The sequence below is a fragment of the Bufo gargarizans genome, chromosome 4, assembly GCF_014858855.1.
Source record: "Bufo gargarizans isolate SCDJY-AF-19 chromosome 4, ASM1485885v1, whole genome shotgun sequence".
NCBI classification, from domain to species: domain Eukaryota; kingdom Metazoa; phylum Chordata; class Amphibia; order Anura; family Bufonidae; genus Bufo; species Bufo gargarizans.
The window spans coordinates 107,543,832-107,562,278 of NC_058083.1; the positions used below are offsets into that span (position 1 = coordinate 107,543,832).

General features: G+C 43.5%; 1 protein-coding gene across 2 annotated transcripts in view; it reads right to left on the reverse strand.

Moving 5' to 3' along the window:
* Positions 1 to 6,530: 6,530 nt before the first annotated feature.
* Positions 6,531 to 18,447, reverse strand: part of INPP5D (inositol polyphosphate-5-phosphatase D) — a 243,841-nt gene continuing 231,924 nt past the window's right edge. For both annotated transcript variants that reach the window (XM_044290546.1, XM_044290545.1), the window contains 2 exons: positions 15,122 to 15,346; positions 6,531 to 8,100 (listed from right to left, as the gene is read on the reverse strand). In XM_044290546.1, coding sequence (XP_044146481.1) covers positions 7,779 to 8,100; positions 15,122 to 15,346 — 547 coding nt within the window. In that variant the 3' untranslated portion in view covers positions 6,531 to 7,778. The remainder of the gene's footprint in view (positions 8,101 to 15,121; positions 15,347 to 18,447) is intronic.

The window sequence follows — 18,447 nt, forward strand, 5'->3', positions numbered from 1 at the left end:
TTGCTTCAAATAAATAAACCAACAGTGGAAAGTTCAAATGTCCCTAATGAATTTTCAAGGGTTAACCTAAAGGTATTAACCCCCTAATGGCCACATCTAATGTCAATCTCCCTACTGTTTGATCTCCTCTTCCATAACCCACTATTCGTACCTCCTAAGGGAGTCATATAGGTCATTTCCACATTACTAACAGTCATTTTTCATTTCTTTATATATTTTCTTTTTCTATTTTTTCAAAGTATATTTTTTTAATATTTTTTTTAAAAATTATTATTCTATTTGGTTTACCTGAGAGCACTTTAATTTTCATCGTCCTTTGAAGTCAGGAACGGATCGAACCTTCCCAAAACGGGGTGATGGGATGTTAGATGGAGGTCCCCCATGAAGGGCCGAACCCCCCAGGACAAGAAAAAACCTGCAGGGGTTTTGCCGTCCATGAGGGACATCCACCAAATTACAAGAATCCGAAAAGTTCGAATTCTGCGTTCAATCCGCCTGGCATCAAGGTGTTCAGTTCGTATATCCGTTGGGACTCTAGTCTGGACATTCTGCTTATGTGGTCTCCTCCCCTCCAACATTTCTCCACCTTATCAATCGCCGCAAATTTCATGCCTGTTGGATTTTGGTCATGCAATAGCTTAAAATGTCTAGAAAGTGTGTGAGTTTCTAGGCCCTTCTTAATATTGGCGATGTGCTCGGAGATACGTTTTTTTAGGAATCTTTTTGTTCTCCCGATATATTGGCGTCCACACGGACACTCAATAATATAGATGACATTATCGGAGTTGCATGTTAAAAAGTCCTTTATTATATGTTTGTGATTGTTGACTGGGGATATAATTTCCTTTGTTTTCCGGAAAACAAAGGAAATTATATCCCCAGTCAACAATCACAAACATATAATAAAGGACTTTTTAACATGCAACTCCGATAATGTCATCTATATTATTGAGTGTCCGTGTGGACGCCAATATATCGGGAGAACAAAAAGATTCCTAAAAAAACGTATCTCCGAGCACATCGCCAATATTAAGAAGGGCCTAGAAACTCACACACTTTCTAGACATTTTAAGCTATTGCATGACCAAAATCCAACAGGCATGAAATTTGCGGCGATTGATAAGGTGGAGAAATGTTGGAGGGGAGGAGACCACATAAGCAGAATGTCCAGACTAGAGTCCCAACGGATATACGAACTGAACACCTTGATGCCAGGCGGATTGAACGCAGAATTCGAACTTTTCGGATTCTTGTAATTTGGTGGATGTCCCTCGTGGACGGCAAAACCCCTGCAGGTTTTTTCTTGTCCTGGGGGGTTCGGCCCTTCATGGGGGACCTCCATCTAACATCCCATCACCCCGTTTTGGGAAGGTTCGATCCGTTCCTGACTTCAAAGGACGATGAAAATTAAAGTGCTCTCAGGTAAACCAAATAGAATAATAATTTTTAAAAAAATATTAAAAAAATATACTTTGAAAAAATAGAAAAATAAAATATATAAAGAAATGAAAAATGACTGTTAGTAATGTGGAAATGACCTATATGACTCCCTTAGGAGGTACGAATAGTGGGTTATGGAAGAGGAGATCAAACAGTAGGGAGATTGACATTAGATGTGGCCATTAGGGGGTTAATACCTTTAGGTTAACCCTTGAAAATTCATTAGGGACATTTGAACTTTCCACTGTTGGTTTATTTATTTGAAGCAAATTTTATTCTGCTATATGTAATAGTTAGGGGGCACAAGAGGACAATCGGTATATAACCTGTCACTTTTGATCCCCCGATTAAGAATTGAAACCGCATCGATACCGCAAGGGTCCGCATCGGTTTTTGTGTAGATAAAAATAAATAGGAAGAACTGAATGGGATTATTTCTGTGTTGAAAACAGAATAAGAAAAGAGGTTAACGAATCACTGTATAAATGCAACTTTAGAGAAAGTTACGGACGAATATTATTGCACATTAAGCATTATGCAAGCTATGAATCAAGTTTCCTGGCGTGGATAATTGGGTGAAACGACTAATAGAATGGACTTCAAATCCGTACCACCTCTTGAGGAAAAAGAGGTGAATCAACACCTGTGTGAATAATTAAAAATCTACAAGGCTCTATAAAAACAGACACTTAAGGGGCAGTCACTACCACTGAGGAAGGGGCAAGTACCCCGAAACGCGTTTGGTGAAGAGACCCCCATAGTAATCCCAAAGCAAGTCGTACTGGAACCTTAAAAAACGCTGTGCTGCTATTTCGGATCAACCGAGGATCCTGTGTTTTATTAAGATCCGTGACACATCGGCAACTACAAGCGCAACACACGAGGCTACACAGTAGCGTGGCGCAGTGTATCCGACGTGGGGAGAGCGAATACAAGCCTTATTGCCTGCCGGCTCTTAGATACCACGGAGCGGCAGCTAAAGGACTAAACACGGGCAAGCAAGCTACAGCAGTATCCGGTGGCGACAGGAGCGGACAGGAGCAACTTCTGGATTACAAGCCGAAGATCTACACAAGATTTCACTGCACAGTGAGTACAAGCGGGACGCCGCAAACAGACTCACTCAAGTGAATGTCTACAAACCGTAGCATCTTTACTTTTCTCCAAAAGAGTGGGACTGTATATCGTACAGGACACTAAATCCCATCTATAATTATCGACTACCGCCCACTACCAGTCTGATACATATGGACTGACTTTCCCTCATCATTTTTTTGGATCCATTTTTATTATAGTGATTTTATGAGTTTTTATTTATTATCTATTTTTATTATATTATTGAGATTGTGCGTTTATGATTTTATGTACTGAAATAAATTGTATGGTTCTACATAAGTGAGAGTGCCCAGTATTTTTTTAAAATTTTTTAAAATTTATTTATTCCTTACTAGAGGAAGGACGGATCCTCTTTACTGTGAGCACCTCCTCCATATTTTTCCTCAGCCCTGTGCGTCTCATAACCTGTTGTTCAGGATCCATTTAATCAAATTAAATAAATAAAAAAATGAGTATAAATGATCTGATACGTTTGTTTCACTGAATGCAATACTTTTATTCTGCTCACATTTAAATATATTCTTGCAGAGAAATGTACAAAACATTAAAACCTTTGATATTTACAGTAATGCTGAATAGTGCTCTCTAATGCACATGCAAACTATAAAATACATCCATATTGTACCCACACCAAGTCCTTTTTTCCTTTATACTTCACCGCTCTTTATTCCGAGGTAACAATATCTACGTAACTGGCATATGAAGTGTAACTGGTGCATAGACGGGCCTGTTTCTTTCAAAACCATCGGCCTAAAAAACCACGTACACCTTGATTTCAGTATTTCTCACTGTACCAACCATATTTTAAAGTGCACTCATAGATGGGGGAGGGGTGTTACATAAAAAATCTACAAAGTAAACTAAAACTCAAAAATGTCATTAAAGGGGTTGCCTGGACGGATTTTATTTTTTTTCTAAAGGGTCAGAAGGCTGTAAGAAAGTAAACATAAGTCATAGCTTACCGATTCCCCATCGCTCCCGTTATGACACTCCCAGGTCTCTGCTGACCACGCAGCCAATCACTGGGAGCAGCAGTGACACCGCTTAGCTAGTGATTGCCTGAGCGGTCACAATTCTATGTCAACAGGGATGAGAAATTAGAGATCATCCTGGACCTGGGAATTCTTCGAAAGGAGATGGCAGGGGATCAGGGAGGGGAGTATGACTTTTACTGTTTTACTAAATTCTTACCTTAAAAAACTATATATTTATTCATCAGACAACCCTTTTAATGCAATTTGTGCAGCTTTCTAACGTGACATGAATGATATGGACAATAAAAATGAGACTATGTGTTACACTTTGGCACTGTTCATATAAATGTACCTTTTCCTTCCTGTAGAGCCCTTTAACGACCCGTCCCCTCTCCTGACATGTCTTAGTAACTACTTGTTTTCTCCATGTAACAACAATTCTGTAGCATCTATTTTTATGACTATGTTGTGCCACTCCCTCATTATTCCTGTTAGAACTTATGAGTGAATTATGAACAGTTTGCAATGAAGGTCCAGATGGGTGTTACCAGGGGTGTGTCCCTGCATAGTTTAAAGGGGTTCTGCAGTTTTTTTAAACTGATGATCTATCCTCTGAATAGATCATCAGCATCTGATCGGCAGAGGTCCGACACCCGGGACCCCTGCCAATCAGCTGTTTGGGAAGGCAGCGGCCCTGGCAGTAGTGCCACGGCCTTCTCGCTATTTACCGCAAGCCCAGTGACGTCACGACTAGTATCACTGGCCTGGCCGCGGCTAAGCTCCATTCAAGTGAACAGAGCTTAGCCACTCCCAGGCCATTGATACTAGTCGTGATGTCACTGGGTCTGCGGTAAACCGTGAGAAGGCTGCGGCGCTACTGCCTTCTCAAACAGCTGATCGGCAGGGGTCCTGGGTGTCGGACCCCCCGCCGATCAGATGCTGATGATCTATCCAGAGGATAGATCATCAGTTTAAAAAAACTGCAGAACCCCTTTAACACTGGCTGCAGTGATGGGATAGTGTCAAACTGTGCAGAGACACGTCCTCAACTGATAAAACCCAGCTCAAACTGCTAGTAATTCCTTCATACCTTCTAGCAGGAGTAATAAAGGAATGGCACAACATAGAGTAATAAAAATAGATGGCCCATGGCCCGGGATTGTTGTTACATTATGGTTCTAAAACAGACATCTCGGGAGAGGGGACACGTCTTCTTTAAGTAATGTGCAGTATCTAAATTTACGAGTAATGAGATAAAAGTGTTTAATGTCATGGTAAAATCCTTTCCTTCTCTAGTACCATGGATAACTACTGTTTTCTGTGCCTTGTATATACCCAGGGCAGGCACTCTACACTTAGAACCATCCAGAGAGGGTATTACCTTAAGATAGTATTTAATAATCTACTTCTACATACATAATAAATAAAAATCTGTTCTAGAGCATAATTAAAATCATTCCTTATAATAAGCAAATTACATAAAAAAAATTGGTATATGAAAAATAATTTAAAATAAGGAAAGAAATTTTAGAATAAGAAAATGTTACATAGTGGCAATATTTCGATAGGAGCTGTATGTAAATCCACGGTCAGATGTTGATGTCCTCAATAACCAACATTTATACAGCTACAGAAAACAGAACATTGCCACGATAGGTATCACATTTAGGGTCCATTCACACGTCCGTTGTTTCTTTCCTGATCTGTTCTGTTTTTTGCGGAACAGATCTGGACCAGATCTGGACCCATTCATTTTCAATGGGTCCTGAAAAAAAACGGACAGCACAATGTCTGATTTTTTTTCAGGACCCATTGAAAATGAATGGGTCCAGATCTGGTCCAGATCTGTTCCGCAAAAAACGGAACAGATCAGGAAAGAAACAACGGACGTGTGAATGGACCCTAACATATGCTGATAATAAGTTATAAATAGTAACACATTTGCATATGGTACTATTTGGTTATAAATAATAACGCCCTTTGTTTATAATTGCACCCACTGAGGAAGGGGTTAGTCACAACTCCGAAACGCGTCTTACGTTTATAGCTACATCTGAAAATTCTGAGACCCACTTAATAAAAACTGATGGAAGTATGAGAAAACTATTTCTCCATTGAAATTAATGTGAAGCGCTTCACGGATATCGCAACCTTTCTCCTATAACCTCCCATCTGACCAGAAGACCTGAGCGGTTTGGGACCAAAACATGGGACACCGAGCGCTGATTGCAGAGACCAGGGAGAGTGTGGCTGCAAGTGGAGGTACACAGTACCCACACTAGCCACGGGGATGTGGAGACGGAGTCCAATGTGTTGATTACCACGTGGGATGGTATTTTTCATATACAAATTTTTTAATGTAATTTTGCCTATTATTATAAGGCGTGATTTTAATTATGTTCTAGAACAGATTTTTATTTATTATGTATGTAGAGATGGATCTTTAGGTAATACCCTCTCTGGATGGTTCTAAGTGTAGCGTGCCTGTCCTGGGTATATACAATAATTGATCACTTTGACGGGGTGAGTCAAATTGACAAGAGCACCTTGCCCATAGTGACAAGAGAGTGAGCCGCTATATTCTCTTGACTTAGCTATTTTCTGTGCCTTGTTCACTTGCTAACTACCATTGGAGCTTTTGGTCAGGACCTGAAATTTTGATTTCTTATAGGGGTTGTACTTTTTTTGGGTGACCTGAAATTTTGGTTTCTTAAAGGGGTTGTGCAAAGTTTGGAAGCTATCCCCTATCCACAAGATAACTGATTGGTGGAGGTCCGACAGCTAGGACCTCTGCTGATCCCAAGAACCAGGGTTCCATTTCCTCTATCTGATGGAGTGGCAGGCCGGGCGTGCCCCTGTTGCTCAAATCATTGCTCCAGCGGGGGTCCCAACAGTCGGATCCATGCTGATCCCAATAAGTTAGTTATCCATTATCCCATGGACAGGGGATAAACCCATTAAAGGGCTTGTTCCATTCCGCCCCCTCACACTTTTTTTTTATTGGAAAAAAGTAAAATAACCATTACTTACCACCTCTCGGATCCCCTGCCCTTACCGTTCCAGGACTTCATGGGTCCCCACTGGTCTCTGCTTCCTCAGTCAGACTCAACACACAGGAAATGGCAAGAAATGCCCATTCATCCAATCACAAACTAAGGCGGGTCACAGCTGCAGCCAGTCATTGGCTGAATGGGCATCTCCTACTGGACCAGGAGGAGGAGATCAGTGGAGACCCGGTAAGGCAGAGGTAGGGGAACCGTGATGTGAATAATGCTTCTTTTTTTAACTCCTACTGCCCCTTTATCCCGGCAGACAACCCCTTTAAAATGCAAGCTCCACTTCTTTATACTGTAGAACATAGTCTTATCCACTCCAGTGGATTTTTCTGTTACGAGCCCCAAGTACAATATGTGTATAGCATAAAATACATACAGTATATCATGTAAAACACCATCAATGTAAGCATACATCAAGAGATCAGTGACAGTCTTCAGATCTGAAGCTCCTGTCCAACATTCCGTACACAAGGTAATATATTATCTGAAGGTAATATGTTTTTTTTTTTATACCAATATGGAATGCACAAGGATTGCGTGATACAAGATTATTAGACTGTAACCATCAAATAGACCTGTGTAAAATGCTGGTTTCCTGTACAGTAATGTTAATGACCGAAGCTCCACCTTTGATTTCCTTTGAAGTAGCTACAGTATATAGGCAGCAAATGTAAAAGCATTGTTTTACTGTTGTTGCCCTTTAGAAACCACCAACTGGTTGCTGTTGACAGATTTGGCAATTATTTTGTGCCCAAGGGTAATATTTGCTGATATGTTTGTGGGTCCAGTTGGTATATTAGCACCTTAATATTTGGGTGTTCACATGTGCACAAATATATAATTAGAAAGATGCCCTAATAAGATCTGTCAACAGCACAAAACCTGCTTGTTGTTGGTTTCCAAGAAACAACAGTGTTTTCTGTTTACGTTAAACAAGCTGAAAATACGGTAAAATACAATAAGGAAATATAAGATTGAAAACATGTTGACTATACGTATATCTATATAGACATTGAAAATCAAAAGGGGAGCTTCCATCATCTATTTCAAAATAAAGTATTTCTATTTCAGTGATTGGAATGGAAAAGAAGAACATTCAGAATTTTTTTTCCCTGGATGGAATGTGTCAAAAACTACAATATCATTTGGATAAAATACATCATCTGAAAAACTGTGCTTCAAGGAATGACAGCTAAGTGTGCTGACCGTCACGGCCACCCTGGAGTTTTACAGGAAGAGGAGGACGAGGCTTGGATATAGATGGAACTTGTTCAGGACGGATGAGGTTAATAGACGCCATGTGCTTTGCTGCAGTTTTATCTGGGGCAACAGGTTTCTTGTCGGAAGATGAATAAGTCATAGATCGCTGGCGAATGGCAGGAGCGGTACGGGCAGCAGGTTCCGGTGGCTTCGGTGGTCGGCATTGTGCTGGTGGTTGATGAGAGCCACTGTTCACGGGAGCGTATAGGGGATTATCAACCATCTCTGGCATGTCAGGCTGACCTGTAGAACGGCTGCAGATAAAAAAAGACATAACGGAAAGGATAATAATACAAAAGATGTAAATCCATTAGCAACATAATCATATAAAAAGGGCACATAAATAGAATTGTTTTTATTTTATTGTTGAAATTTTGTAATAAATGGTATAAACACTGTCCAAAAATGTTTGGTGCATACAATTATTATTTTTTACACTATTACATTATTATGCATTGACGAAATATGAGTTATTCTAAACAGACTGGGGGGAATTGACTAATCAGAATGCTCTAATATTTGCGCAAAATATCAAACGTTTTATGTATTTATTTATAAATTTATTTATTAAGACTTTTTTTTTACTTATCCAACAGGGTGTGGCTTAAGATGCAACAGTCTTTTCCTACAATCTGTCCAAAAAGTGGTGCAATTTATGGCACAACTATACTTTTTTCTGACGTGCTCAACAAGGGGGGGGGGGGGGGGGGCTTAGTGGTAACGGAGATGGAGTGTGGCTTAAGATGCAACATTTTGCGCAAAAATTGCACCACAATTCTGGCATAAAATTCTGTCTCCAACTAAGCCAATCAATAGTTGGTATAGAGTCAGAGAAAAGTGTCTATCCCTGCACTAGATTTATTATCGAGCCTGAGCCCCTGTGATAGATCTGGCTCCCACGGTACTGGGCACCACTTTTTAGACCGTCTGGTCCAAGTTTACATTGTCTAAAACTTACACAGAACTAGTAGATCTGACCCATTATGTTACTATGAGGATAAAAGGGAGATCCCAGAGCGCCCTTTGGATTGACTAATTTATAAAAAAAATAATATATATATATATATATATATATATATATAAAGAAGGACGTATATACAGTATGTATGTGTGTATGTACTGCGATCACTCCAAAACGCAACCATCGATTTCCACGAAACTCAGTATACACATCCCTTGCTACCTGGAAAGAAATCTTGTGGGGGTCACAGCTCTCTAGGACGTACCGTTCCCGAGATATTCCCAAAAAATGACCTGCATCAGCCAATACAAATCACAATAAAACTAATAAGTCACGAGGTGTCAATGGTACTTGCGCTGCTGGTCTCCCAAGGTGAAGTGGGTTCTTCACAATTACAAAATGTCAGGATGACCGCGCTGCTCCTCATTCACACAGAGCGTTATCCCCAAATGCATATAGCTTTGTCAGGGGCGAGAAGCTATATGCGAAACCGGGTCGGGCTGTGCGAAAGACTACTGTTTTAATGACATGCTGAAAATTCATATCGTGTCTGTGAGTATAATAAAACCAGTGAGTTTTAATTGTGCTGGTGGTACTCTCACTATTGTGTGATTTATGACATCTGGCAGAGGAGCTTACGGCAATCCAGCATAGAGGTGTTGGCGTTTTGAGCCAGATAAAGGCGATATGCTGAGCTTTTCATCTTGCGTGGAAGCATACTGCGATTCAACATAAAGGTGCCTACGTCTTGAGCTAGATAAAGGGAATACCTGCATTTGAGGATAACGCTCTGTGTGAATGAGGAGCAGCGCGGTCCCACTATCCTGACATTAGCCAATACAAGCCTGCAAGTCTTTCTCTTCATATCCCAACTGCCATACACACGGTCACATGTCCCTTATCAGCCAATAGAAGCTCGCAGGCCCTTAGTCTCCACATATATACAGTTTTACTCCAGGTTTCTATCCATAATAACCCAGCCAATGTTCTTCACTGATGCAGGTCAGCTTTAAAGGGGCAGGGTGCTATGGATGACACTGTTAAAGAGGACCTTTCACCTGGATATCCTTAATCTAATTATTATCCTACCTTATAGTGTGGCCCCCACTGATGTCTTGGCACTTATTTTTTTCTAAAGAACCCCCTGTTCGTCCGCTGTGGCCCTCGTATCTTTTGGCGCCTCATATGCTAATTAGGCGACTCGGTTATTCTAGGCGTGGACTTGTATTTCTCCTGGGCGCGGTTATCTTCTCCCTGGCTGCGAGCACATCCAATTAGAGCGCCCCACTCCAGGGAGAAGAAGCTCAAGTTCTCGCAGGAGAAGGAGTTGTGATTATCGCAAGAACTTGAGCTCCTTCTCCCTGGCCAAGAGCGGGGCGCTCTGATTGGATGCGCTCGCAGCCAGGGAGAAGATAACCGCCCCCCAGGACAAATTCAAGTCCACGCCTAGTATAACCGAGTTGCCTCATTAGCATATGAGGCGCCAAAATATACAGGGGCTACAGTGGACAAACGGGGGGTTATTTAGAAAAAAAAAAGTGCCAAGACATCAGTGGGGGCCGCACTATAATGTAGAATAATAATTAGATTAAGGATATCCAGGTGAAAGGTCCTCTTGAAGGAAGTGGAGCGCTGTGGAGGTCACAGTTCAGGGGGCAGGTAGGGTGGCTATTCAGGCCACCCTCAAAAGATGGACTGAAAAGCTCTGTCCCATGTCCCGCTTAGTCACACCCCCGATCCGGTTAGGCTGACAGGGATTGAAAAAATGAAAGTTAAAAATCAACTTCTGTCAGCTGCAGGGGTGGGAGGGAGGGTGACTTTCTCCCTGCAGCTCACGCTCAGACAGCACAGTGCTGCTGTCTGAGAGTGAGCTCTTCAAAAGGACATCCCTATGTGAGATATTCCCCAAAAATACATTAGCCAATAGAAGCCTGGTCACATGACCCTTATCAGCCAACAGCGGCTCGCAGGTCCTTAGTCTCCACATACACACAGCTTTACACCAGGTTTCCATAACAACCCAGCCATTTTTCTTCACTGCTGTAGGTCAGCTTTAAAGGGGCAGGGCGCTGTGGATGACACTGTTAAGGGAGCAGAGTGCTGTAGAGGTCTTAGTTAGGGGGCAGGTAGGGTGGCCATTCAGGCCACCCTCAAAAGACGGACTTAAAAACCCCTCCCCCAGGTCCTACTAAGCCACGCCCCCTTCCACTCCGCAGCCGACAGGGATTGAACAAATTAGGGTAAAAATCAACTCATGTCAGGTGCAGGGGTGGGAGAGAGGGTGACTTTCTCCCTGCAGCTCACGCTCACACAGCACAGTGCTGCTGTCTGAGAGTGAGCTGTTAAAAAGAACATCCCTGTGTCCGTCCAGGTCCTGCGCCTGTTAAGGGGACAGGGTGTTGTGGAAATTACTGTTAAGGAAATGGGGTACTGTGGAGGTCATTAATAAATGGGTGGTCGCTGTGGAGGGCACTGTTAAAGGGGTGGGCTGCTGTGGAGGTCACTGTTAGGGGACGGGATGCTGTCCAGGTCACTGTTAAAGGGGCAGGCTTCTGTGGAGGTCACTGATAAGGGGGTGGGATGCTGTGAAGGTCCCTGTTAAAGGGCGGGCGGGTGGAGGTCTCTGTAAAGGGGACAGGGAACTGTGGAGGTCACAGTTAAGGAAGCGGTCTGCTATGGAGGTCAGTGTTAAGGGGCAGGGTGTTGTGGAGGTCACATTTTAAGGGAACAGAGCTCTGTAGAGATCACTTTTGAGGGGGCGGGTTATTTTGGAAATCACTGTTAACGAGACGGGGTACTGTGGAGGTGACTAAAAAACGGGCGGCCGCTGTGGAGGTCACTGTTAAATGGGAGGGGTACTGTCGAAGTCACTGTTATTGTGGATACTATCGATATCTTTTAACGACACACACAAATATATATATATAATTTTTTTATTTTTATATAAATTAGTCAAGCCGAGGAGCACTCTGGAATCTCCCTTTTGCCTTCCTTTTATCCCAGTTGTATCGGAATCCTTGTTTCTGTGTAGTGGAGTGGAGCTGCACCTGGTTGGCGTCTGTTCCTATTCAGACCTGTATGTGCTCAGCAGTGTTGTGCCGGCTTATACATAACCTCATCTGGTAAACCTTACTCTCTTCTGGGCTTTTGTTTTACTGATGGTCCTCACACTATGTAGCCCCCCGCTACTCCTCTTTTCATTATGTTACTGTGAAGCGCATACAGTTAGTTTACAAGAAACGTCTATAACTTTTGATTTGCAACGTTCCTCCCTGGCCCACAATATACATCAGGGATCAGCTACCTTTGCCAGTCCAGCTGATGGAAAACTACAACTCCCAGCATACTGGTTTTGTAACTTCCATAGAAGTGAAAGGAGGATTTTGGGAGAACAGCTGGAGTGCCATAGGTTGTTGATCCCGGTATATATTGTGGTACGTTATAGTACATCCTATATTCTGGAGTGTTTCACATGTAGGTCTTCCCGTCTTTCCATTTTTCACTAGTCATTATCCAAAATCCTGGTATACGCACGAATGGTGAATGGTATAAAATAAAAAATGATGGCATACTTACCTCTTACCATTCTCTGCCCCGCGGCTCCTGTCCTCTTGTCGCTGCTTGATCACAGACTGCAAGAGGACTAGTCTGTCAGCACAGAGAATGGTGCCAGAGAAAGAGGTAAGTATGTCATCATTTTTGGCCATGCCCAATATTTTTTATTATTCTGACAACCACTGGAGTCTTTGCAAGTGTCAGGTCTAACACCAATAATTTGAAAAAAGTAGCAAAAAATATATTCTTTTTTTTACATTTTACCTATTTTGTTCTGGTGATAAAACAGTATTACTCTAAAGTATATATTTTTTTTCTTTGTATTCATCATTGTCTACCATAAATTTTGATATATTACATGCCTGATTTGGGGTAATCAAGTTTTGGCCACTGGTATTATTATTATTTATGTATTTATTTTTTACCCTATATTTTTCCACTATAATTAGATTTGCACAGCAGCCCCAGTAAATGCGCTTCCACACAGTCAGTGTTTGACCTGTGATTTCCATCAGTGATTCTGAGCTAAAACCAGGTGTGGAGCCTCTACAGACATAGGGTATAAGGGCTTGTTCACACGACCGTTGGTGTCCCGTGCCCGTGCTTGCGGTACGCAATGCACGGGCACCTTCTGTGGGGCAGGCGCATGGGGATCCCACCATTCCTCAAAAAGATAGAGCATGTTCTATCTTTTTCCGGTGCGGAGGCACGGAACGGAACCCCAGAAAGCACTCCGTAGTGCTTCCGTAGTGTTCAGTTCCGTGCTTCCATTCCGCATCTCCGGATTTGCGGACCCATTGAAATGAATAGGTCCGCATCCGTGATGCGGAATGACAACGGAACGGTGCCGTGTATTGCGGATCCGCAAATGCGGTCCGCAATACGGGAACGGGACACCAACGGTCGTGTGAACGAGCCCTAAGGTAAAGATTTCCTCCTGATCTGTGATTTTGAACCACACCTGGTTTTGGCTCTCTGATGGAAATGACTGATCTCACACTGACTGTGTGAAAGGGGCTTTAGAGGGATAGTATTGCATGGAGGCCTTTTTTTCCCCATCTAAAAAAATGGATCTCTGATGGAAATGTGCTAAAGGATCTTTTTTGCGGTCCAGAGGCACAGACGGAAACCCCACGGAAGTACTTCATAGTGCTTCTGTGGGGTTCCGTGCCTCCGTTCCGCACCAGACCTTCCGAATTGCAGACCCATTCAAATGAATGGGTCTGCATCCGTGATGCGGGGTGCACACGGCTGGTGCCCGCATATTGGGGACCCGCTGTTTGCGGGCCGCAATACGGGCACGGCCGAACAACGGCGTGTACATGAGGCCTTACAGTGATTATCCTGAGTGTTAGGGTTGTGCTGGATCTAGTTAGTTAGAGCCAGCAGCAACATCCCAGTATCGGCATTCTGGTGATCATGTGACCAATCACATGACCACTAGGACAGCCCCACGGCCTCTTTTCTTTACATGGTGCACCAGGGTCCCCTGCAATCTTTCACATTTAACTAAAGTCTGTGCCATAAATATGCTCTGTAGGTAAGATTTTATCCAGGAGGACAGAAGCTGGCTCCCTAGAATTACATGTCTAGCCTTTAGGCAGGCCTTGAAACATTACTTTGGATATAAGCCAAAACCAGAATCTTCTCTTTAAGTAAAAGACACCCATCTGTGGACAGCCGTTTCTCCTAGTAGTGCATCTCAGGGTATTGGTTCAGATGGGAGAGATGCCTTTGACATCTGGAGGACTAACGTTTCTCCTTGTGGAGACCAGCTTAGGTAGTCTTATAGGCCAGGCAATGCTTCCTGAATAAGAGCTAAGACAACAGATTTATGGATTTTCCGTTTTTACCAAATGAAAGGGTAAGATAGGTTTAGAACCTGTGGTGTCATGGTCCATTTGCATTGGCTGGACACAGAGATCTACAGAGATTACAACCAAAGTGTTCATTGAAAGGGAATGCGTCACCTATATTTTTTTCCGGCAGTTAAAACAAGATAGCAACACATATCCTTTTTTTCTAATGTGTTTTATTTTCTGATTGCAGATTTATTTCTTATATTTCTGAACATGATCATGGGGGCGGCCATCTTCCCAGAGCTGTTCGCAACAGCATTTAGAGATAAGCTTTACAGCAGCCCCATGGTCCATAGACACAATGGTCAGGAGGGGACTTCATTGACTTCTATGGGAGAGTTTTCTTGTCGTTCTCTGACCTGTGCAGAGGTCAGGAGGGAGTAGTTTTGATACCACCTAGTGTGAATGGTGGATCCCCTGTATATAAGTGATAACTGTTATTCTAATCTTGCCTATAATAATAAGCAGATAATTGCAGTAAAGTGATCTGTACAGAACAACAAGTGGCACCTTTTATTAGCGGCCAGTGTAAAAACTGCAGGATTTTAGGATATTTTTCAAATATAGATGGTGCCATGAAAAATGACTGCCAATGATTACTTGTAAATATGTTTAACATGAAAATTTAATTAAAATGGGTTGGTCTATCTGGACAAGCTGTTCTCTAAATGTGGGCCTGCTAGAATACCTACCCAGTGACAGTCTTCCTTGAATAGTACTGCCCACTGTACTCCTAAATCCAGAATGAGCAGAGATGTATAAATTACAAACTTTACTGAACCTTTCCCCACAAAACTACGTATCACTCTGCTCAGCTCCTCCTGCTCTGTAACACGATCCATATTCAACATGACAGGTTCACTTTAATCATTCAAGGTGACATTTGTCGAAATTACTTACACAGGATCCTGCTGACGAATGTTCGCAGCTCCTCGAGCACTGCTGCAAGTTACAAATTTTTGACTAGGTGTAGAAGAGCGAGCAGGGGGAGTGATTGGTGTGTCCCCGCGACCCATTACCGGGGAGCTTGGTTTGCTTCGGTGCTCAGACCCTTTAAATCCCTGTGGGGTATTTGGGGGACTCTGCTTTACCTGGTTACTTAATGCCGGGGCCGCCTGGTCTGTACTGGAAACGGATCAAAACACACATTGTAAGTAAAGCAAGAGACATATGTGAAGACTAATGCCTTACTATAACCCTACATGTACATATTCTTGTACTCTGTCCTGTCTTTTACGTATATCTGGTATATCTACTAGAATCAACTAGAAATAAGAATGGGACATTACTTAAGAACGTGTATCTATTTGCAAGAATTATTGGGGGTGGGTGGGGGGGGGGGGGGGCTAGAATTGTCTCTCCAGTACTGATGGTGAGAAGGACATTTGCCATCTCTCTGAACCCTTATGTATCTCCAGCTATCTTGCCACTGGACATGGACAGTGAATCACACAGATACATTATTTCGTGCTCTTACAGTGAATGAACTGTATTATGCATTGACTCAACTAACTTCAACCTTAAAGAGGACCAGAGGAGCCGGTCACCTCTCCTGACTTGTCTGTTGCATTTTCCATGTAATAGCAATTCTAGAGCATCTATTCTTACGTCTTGTGCCATTCCTCTATTATTACTACTAGAAGGTTATGAGTAAATTGCCAGCAGCTTACAATAGAGTCCAACTGGGAGTTATCTATTGGGAGGGGGGGGGGAGGTTGTCCCTGCACAGGCTTCCACTGCCAACCCGCATTGGACAGTTCAACTGTGCAGGGACATACCCTCAGGGGAGGGCTGGGAAGGGGGGCAGGGAGGCAATTGCCCCCCAGGCCACCCTAAAGCATGTTAAAAACGGCTGCTTGGCCATCTTTAACAAATCATTTTATATTTTTTTTATTCCTCAGGGCCGCACCGCCGATCACCACAGGCGGCGCGGCCCTGGTCCTCAGGACAGCGATACAGATGTCTGTGCTGCGGCAGGGGAGGGAGAGGTGTGTCCCTCCCCTGTTCTTCTGATAGGCCGCAGGCACTAATGCCTGCAGCTTATCAGAGGCCGGCTCAGTCGGGCAGCACACAGCAGGGACACAGGCCGGAAGGGGCCTGCATCGCATCACTGCTGATGGAGGTAAGTATTAGTGTTTTTTGTTTTTGTCTTTGCGGGGGGGAGCTGGCACTATGGGGGCATCTGGCATTTCTTACAGCCCCATTTTTTTTTGGGTGGCACTCTGGGGGTATTTATTTCTTGCCCATTTTTTGGGGGGCACTATGGGGGCATTTCTTACTGGCACATTATGGGGGGCACCATTGGGGAGAGGAGCACTATGGGGCATCTGTTGGCACTATAGGGGTATTATTTGGGGGCACTATGGGGAAGGTGTGACTCTAAAGGGTCCTTTTTTTATTGGCACATTATGGGTGGCACTATGGCATCTAGTGGCACTAAGGGGGAATTTTTTACTGGCACATTATGGTAGGCACTATAGGGAAGAGCAACAGTATGTGGCATTATTTGGGGGCACTATGGGGGAGTGGAGCACTATTGGGGCATCTGGTGGCACTAAGAAGGGGCTCTTTTTACTGGCACATTATGGGGGAGAGGAGCACTATAGGAGTATCTGCTGGTGGCATTAAGAAGGGGCATTTTTTACTGGCACATTATGGGGGAGAGGAGCACTATAGGGGTATCTGCTGGGGCACTAAGAAGGGGCATTTTTTTACTGGCATATTATGGGGGACACTATGGGGAAGGGGGAGAGGAGCACTATGAGGGCATTTACTGGGGCACTATATATGGGGATTTTATACTGGCATACATTATGGGGACATTAGCTCAACTGTGGGCACTAAGCGGGGGTATTTCATGTACTGTCATATTATAGGGAGATTTATTACTACTAGGGGGTATTATGCGGAGCTTTACTACTACTGGGGGGCTATGAGGAACATGATTACTAGTGTGGGCACTATAGGGGCATTATTACTACTAAGTGTGCTCTGGCAGAAAATGATTTCTATTGGTGGGATTTTGGGGAGCATTGTTACTTTGGGGGACACCCTAGCATAGTATCAGCTTAGCACAATTATTTTTGGGGGACATTATCTTCATACTATTAGTGTCTGGGCGCAGTTATTTTTTAGAGCACTGCGTGCCAATAATTGTTGAAGGGGGCACTATCTGTGTGGTAGTAGTATTTACAGAGGGACTGTTTCTGCAGTATAGTATTGGGGGCACAGTATTGGGGGCACTATCTGTGTGGTAGTAGTATTTCCAGAGAGACTGTTTCTGCAGTATAGTTTTGGGGGTGGCAGGAAAGGGTGTTCAGAAGATGTGAAGATGATGGAAATGTGGGAAACTGTCTGTCAATCTCTGCAGAGACGGGAGATGGCAGAAAAATCATCATGGCGGTCTGGTCTGAAAGGAGAAGATGGAGAAAGAGAACGTCTACAACAAAGATGACATCACTGGATGTAAGAGGTATGGGCTGCTATGTAGGAGAGGAGATGCTCCGGATCCTCCCACTGCCATTTGCAGAAGGAGGATTCAGAGCTGGGTGAGGATGGCCAAGGGGGGCAGCAGGCCACGGGTGGGTGGCAGATGGTGGGGGGAACCACAAGCCTTGAGCAGGATCTGGGGAGGGAGGAGCTTCCTGGCTGTAGCCTGCTGTTTATAGTACAGGCCTCCCCTCTCCGTATGATGTGTAGAGACAGGCCTCAACAATAGAATTTCAGCTGTAAAGTATTTGTTGGGAGTGACCTATTATATGTAGGAGGGGCTTTTAATAATGGGCGGGGCTAAAATGGGCCACTTGAGTGTATTTGCCCTTCAGGACTAAGGCAGCCAGCCCTCCCCTGCATACCCTCAACTGGACCTTTATTGCATACTCCAGCCACTTCATACATTTAACTTGTAGTAGGAATAATAAAGGAATGGCGCAACATAGAGTTATAAGAATAGATGCTCCAGAATGGGGGATGTAAGTATTTACTAAAACAGAAATGTCTGGAGAGGTGACAGGTCCTCTTTATGGCCACAAACCATATATAGCTGTTGGCTGAATGCTCCTTCGGCTGAAAGCTATTACTCTTAAAAGCCCCATATACAGTACATGCACACTTGGCTCAGCTGAGTGCGCATGTGTTCTCAATGGGGAAAGAGTAATATATAATGTCCTTTTTTGCCAAAATCAACTGTTGGGCAGAATTGGGACACCCTCCTACACATTAGAGGG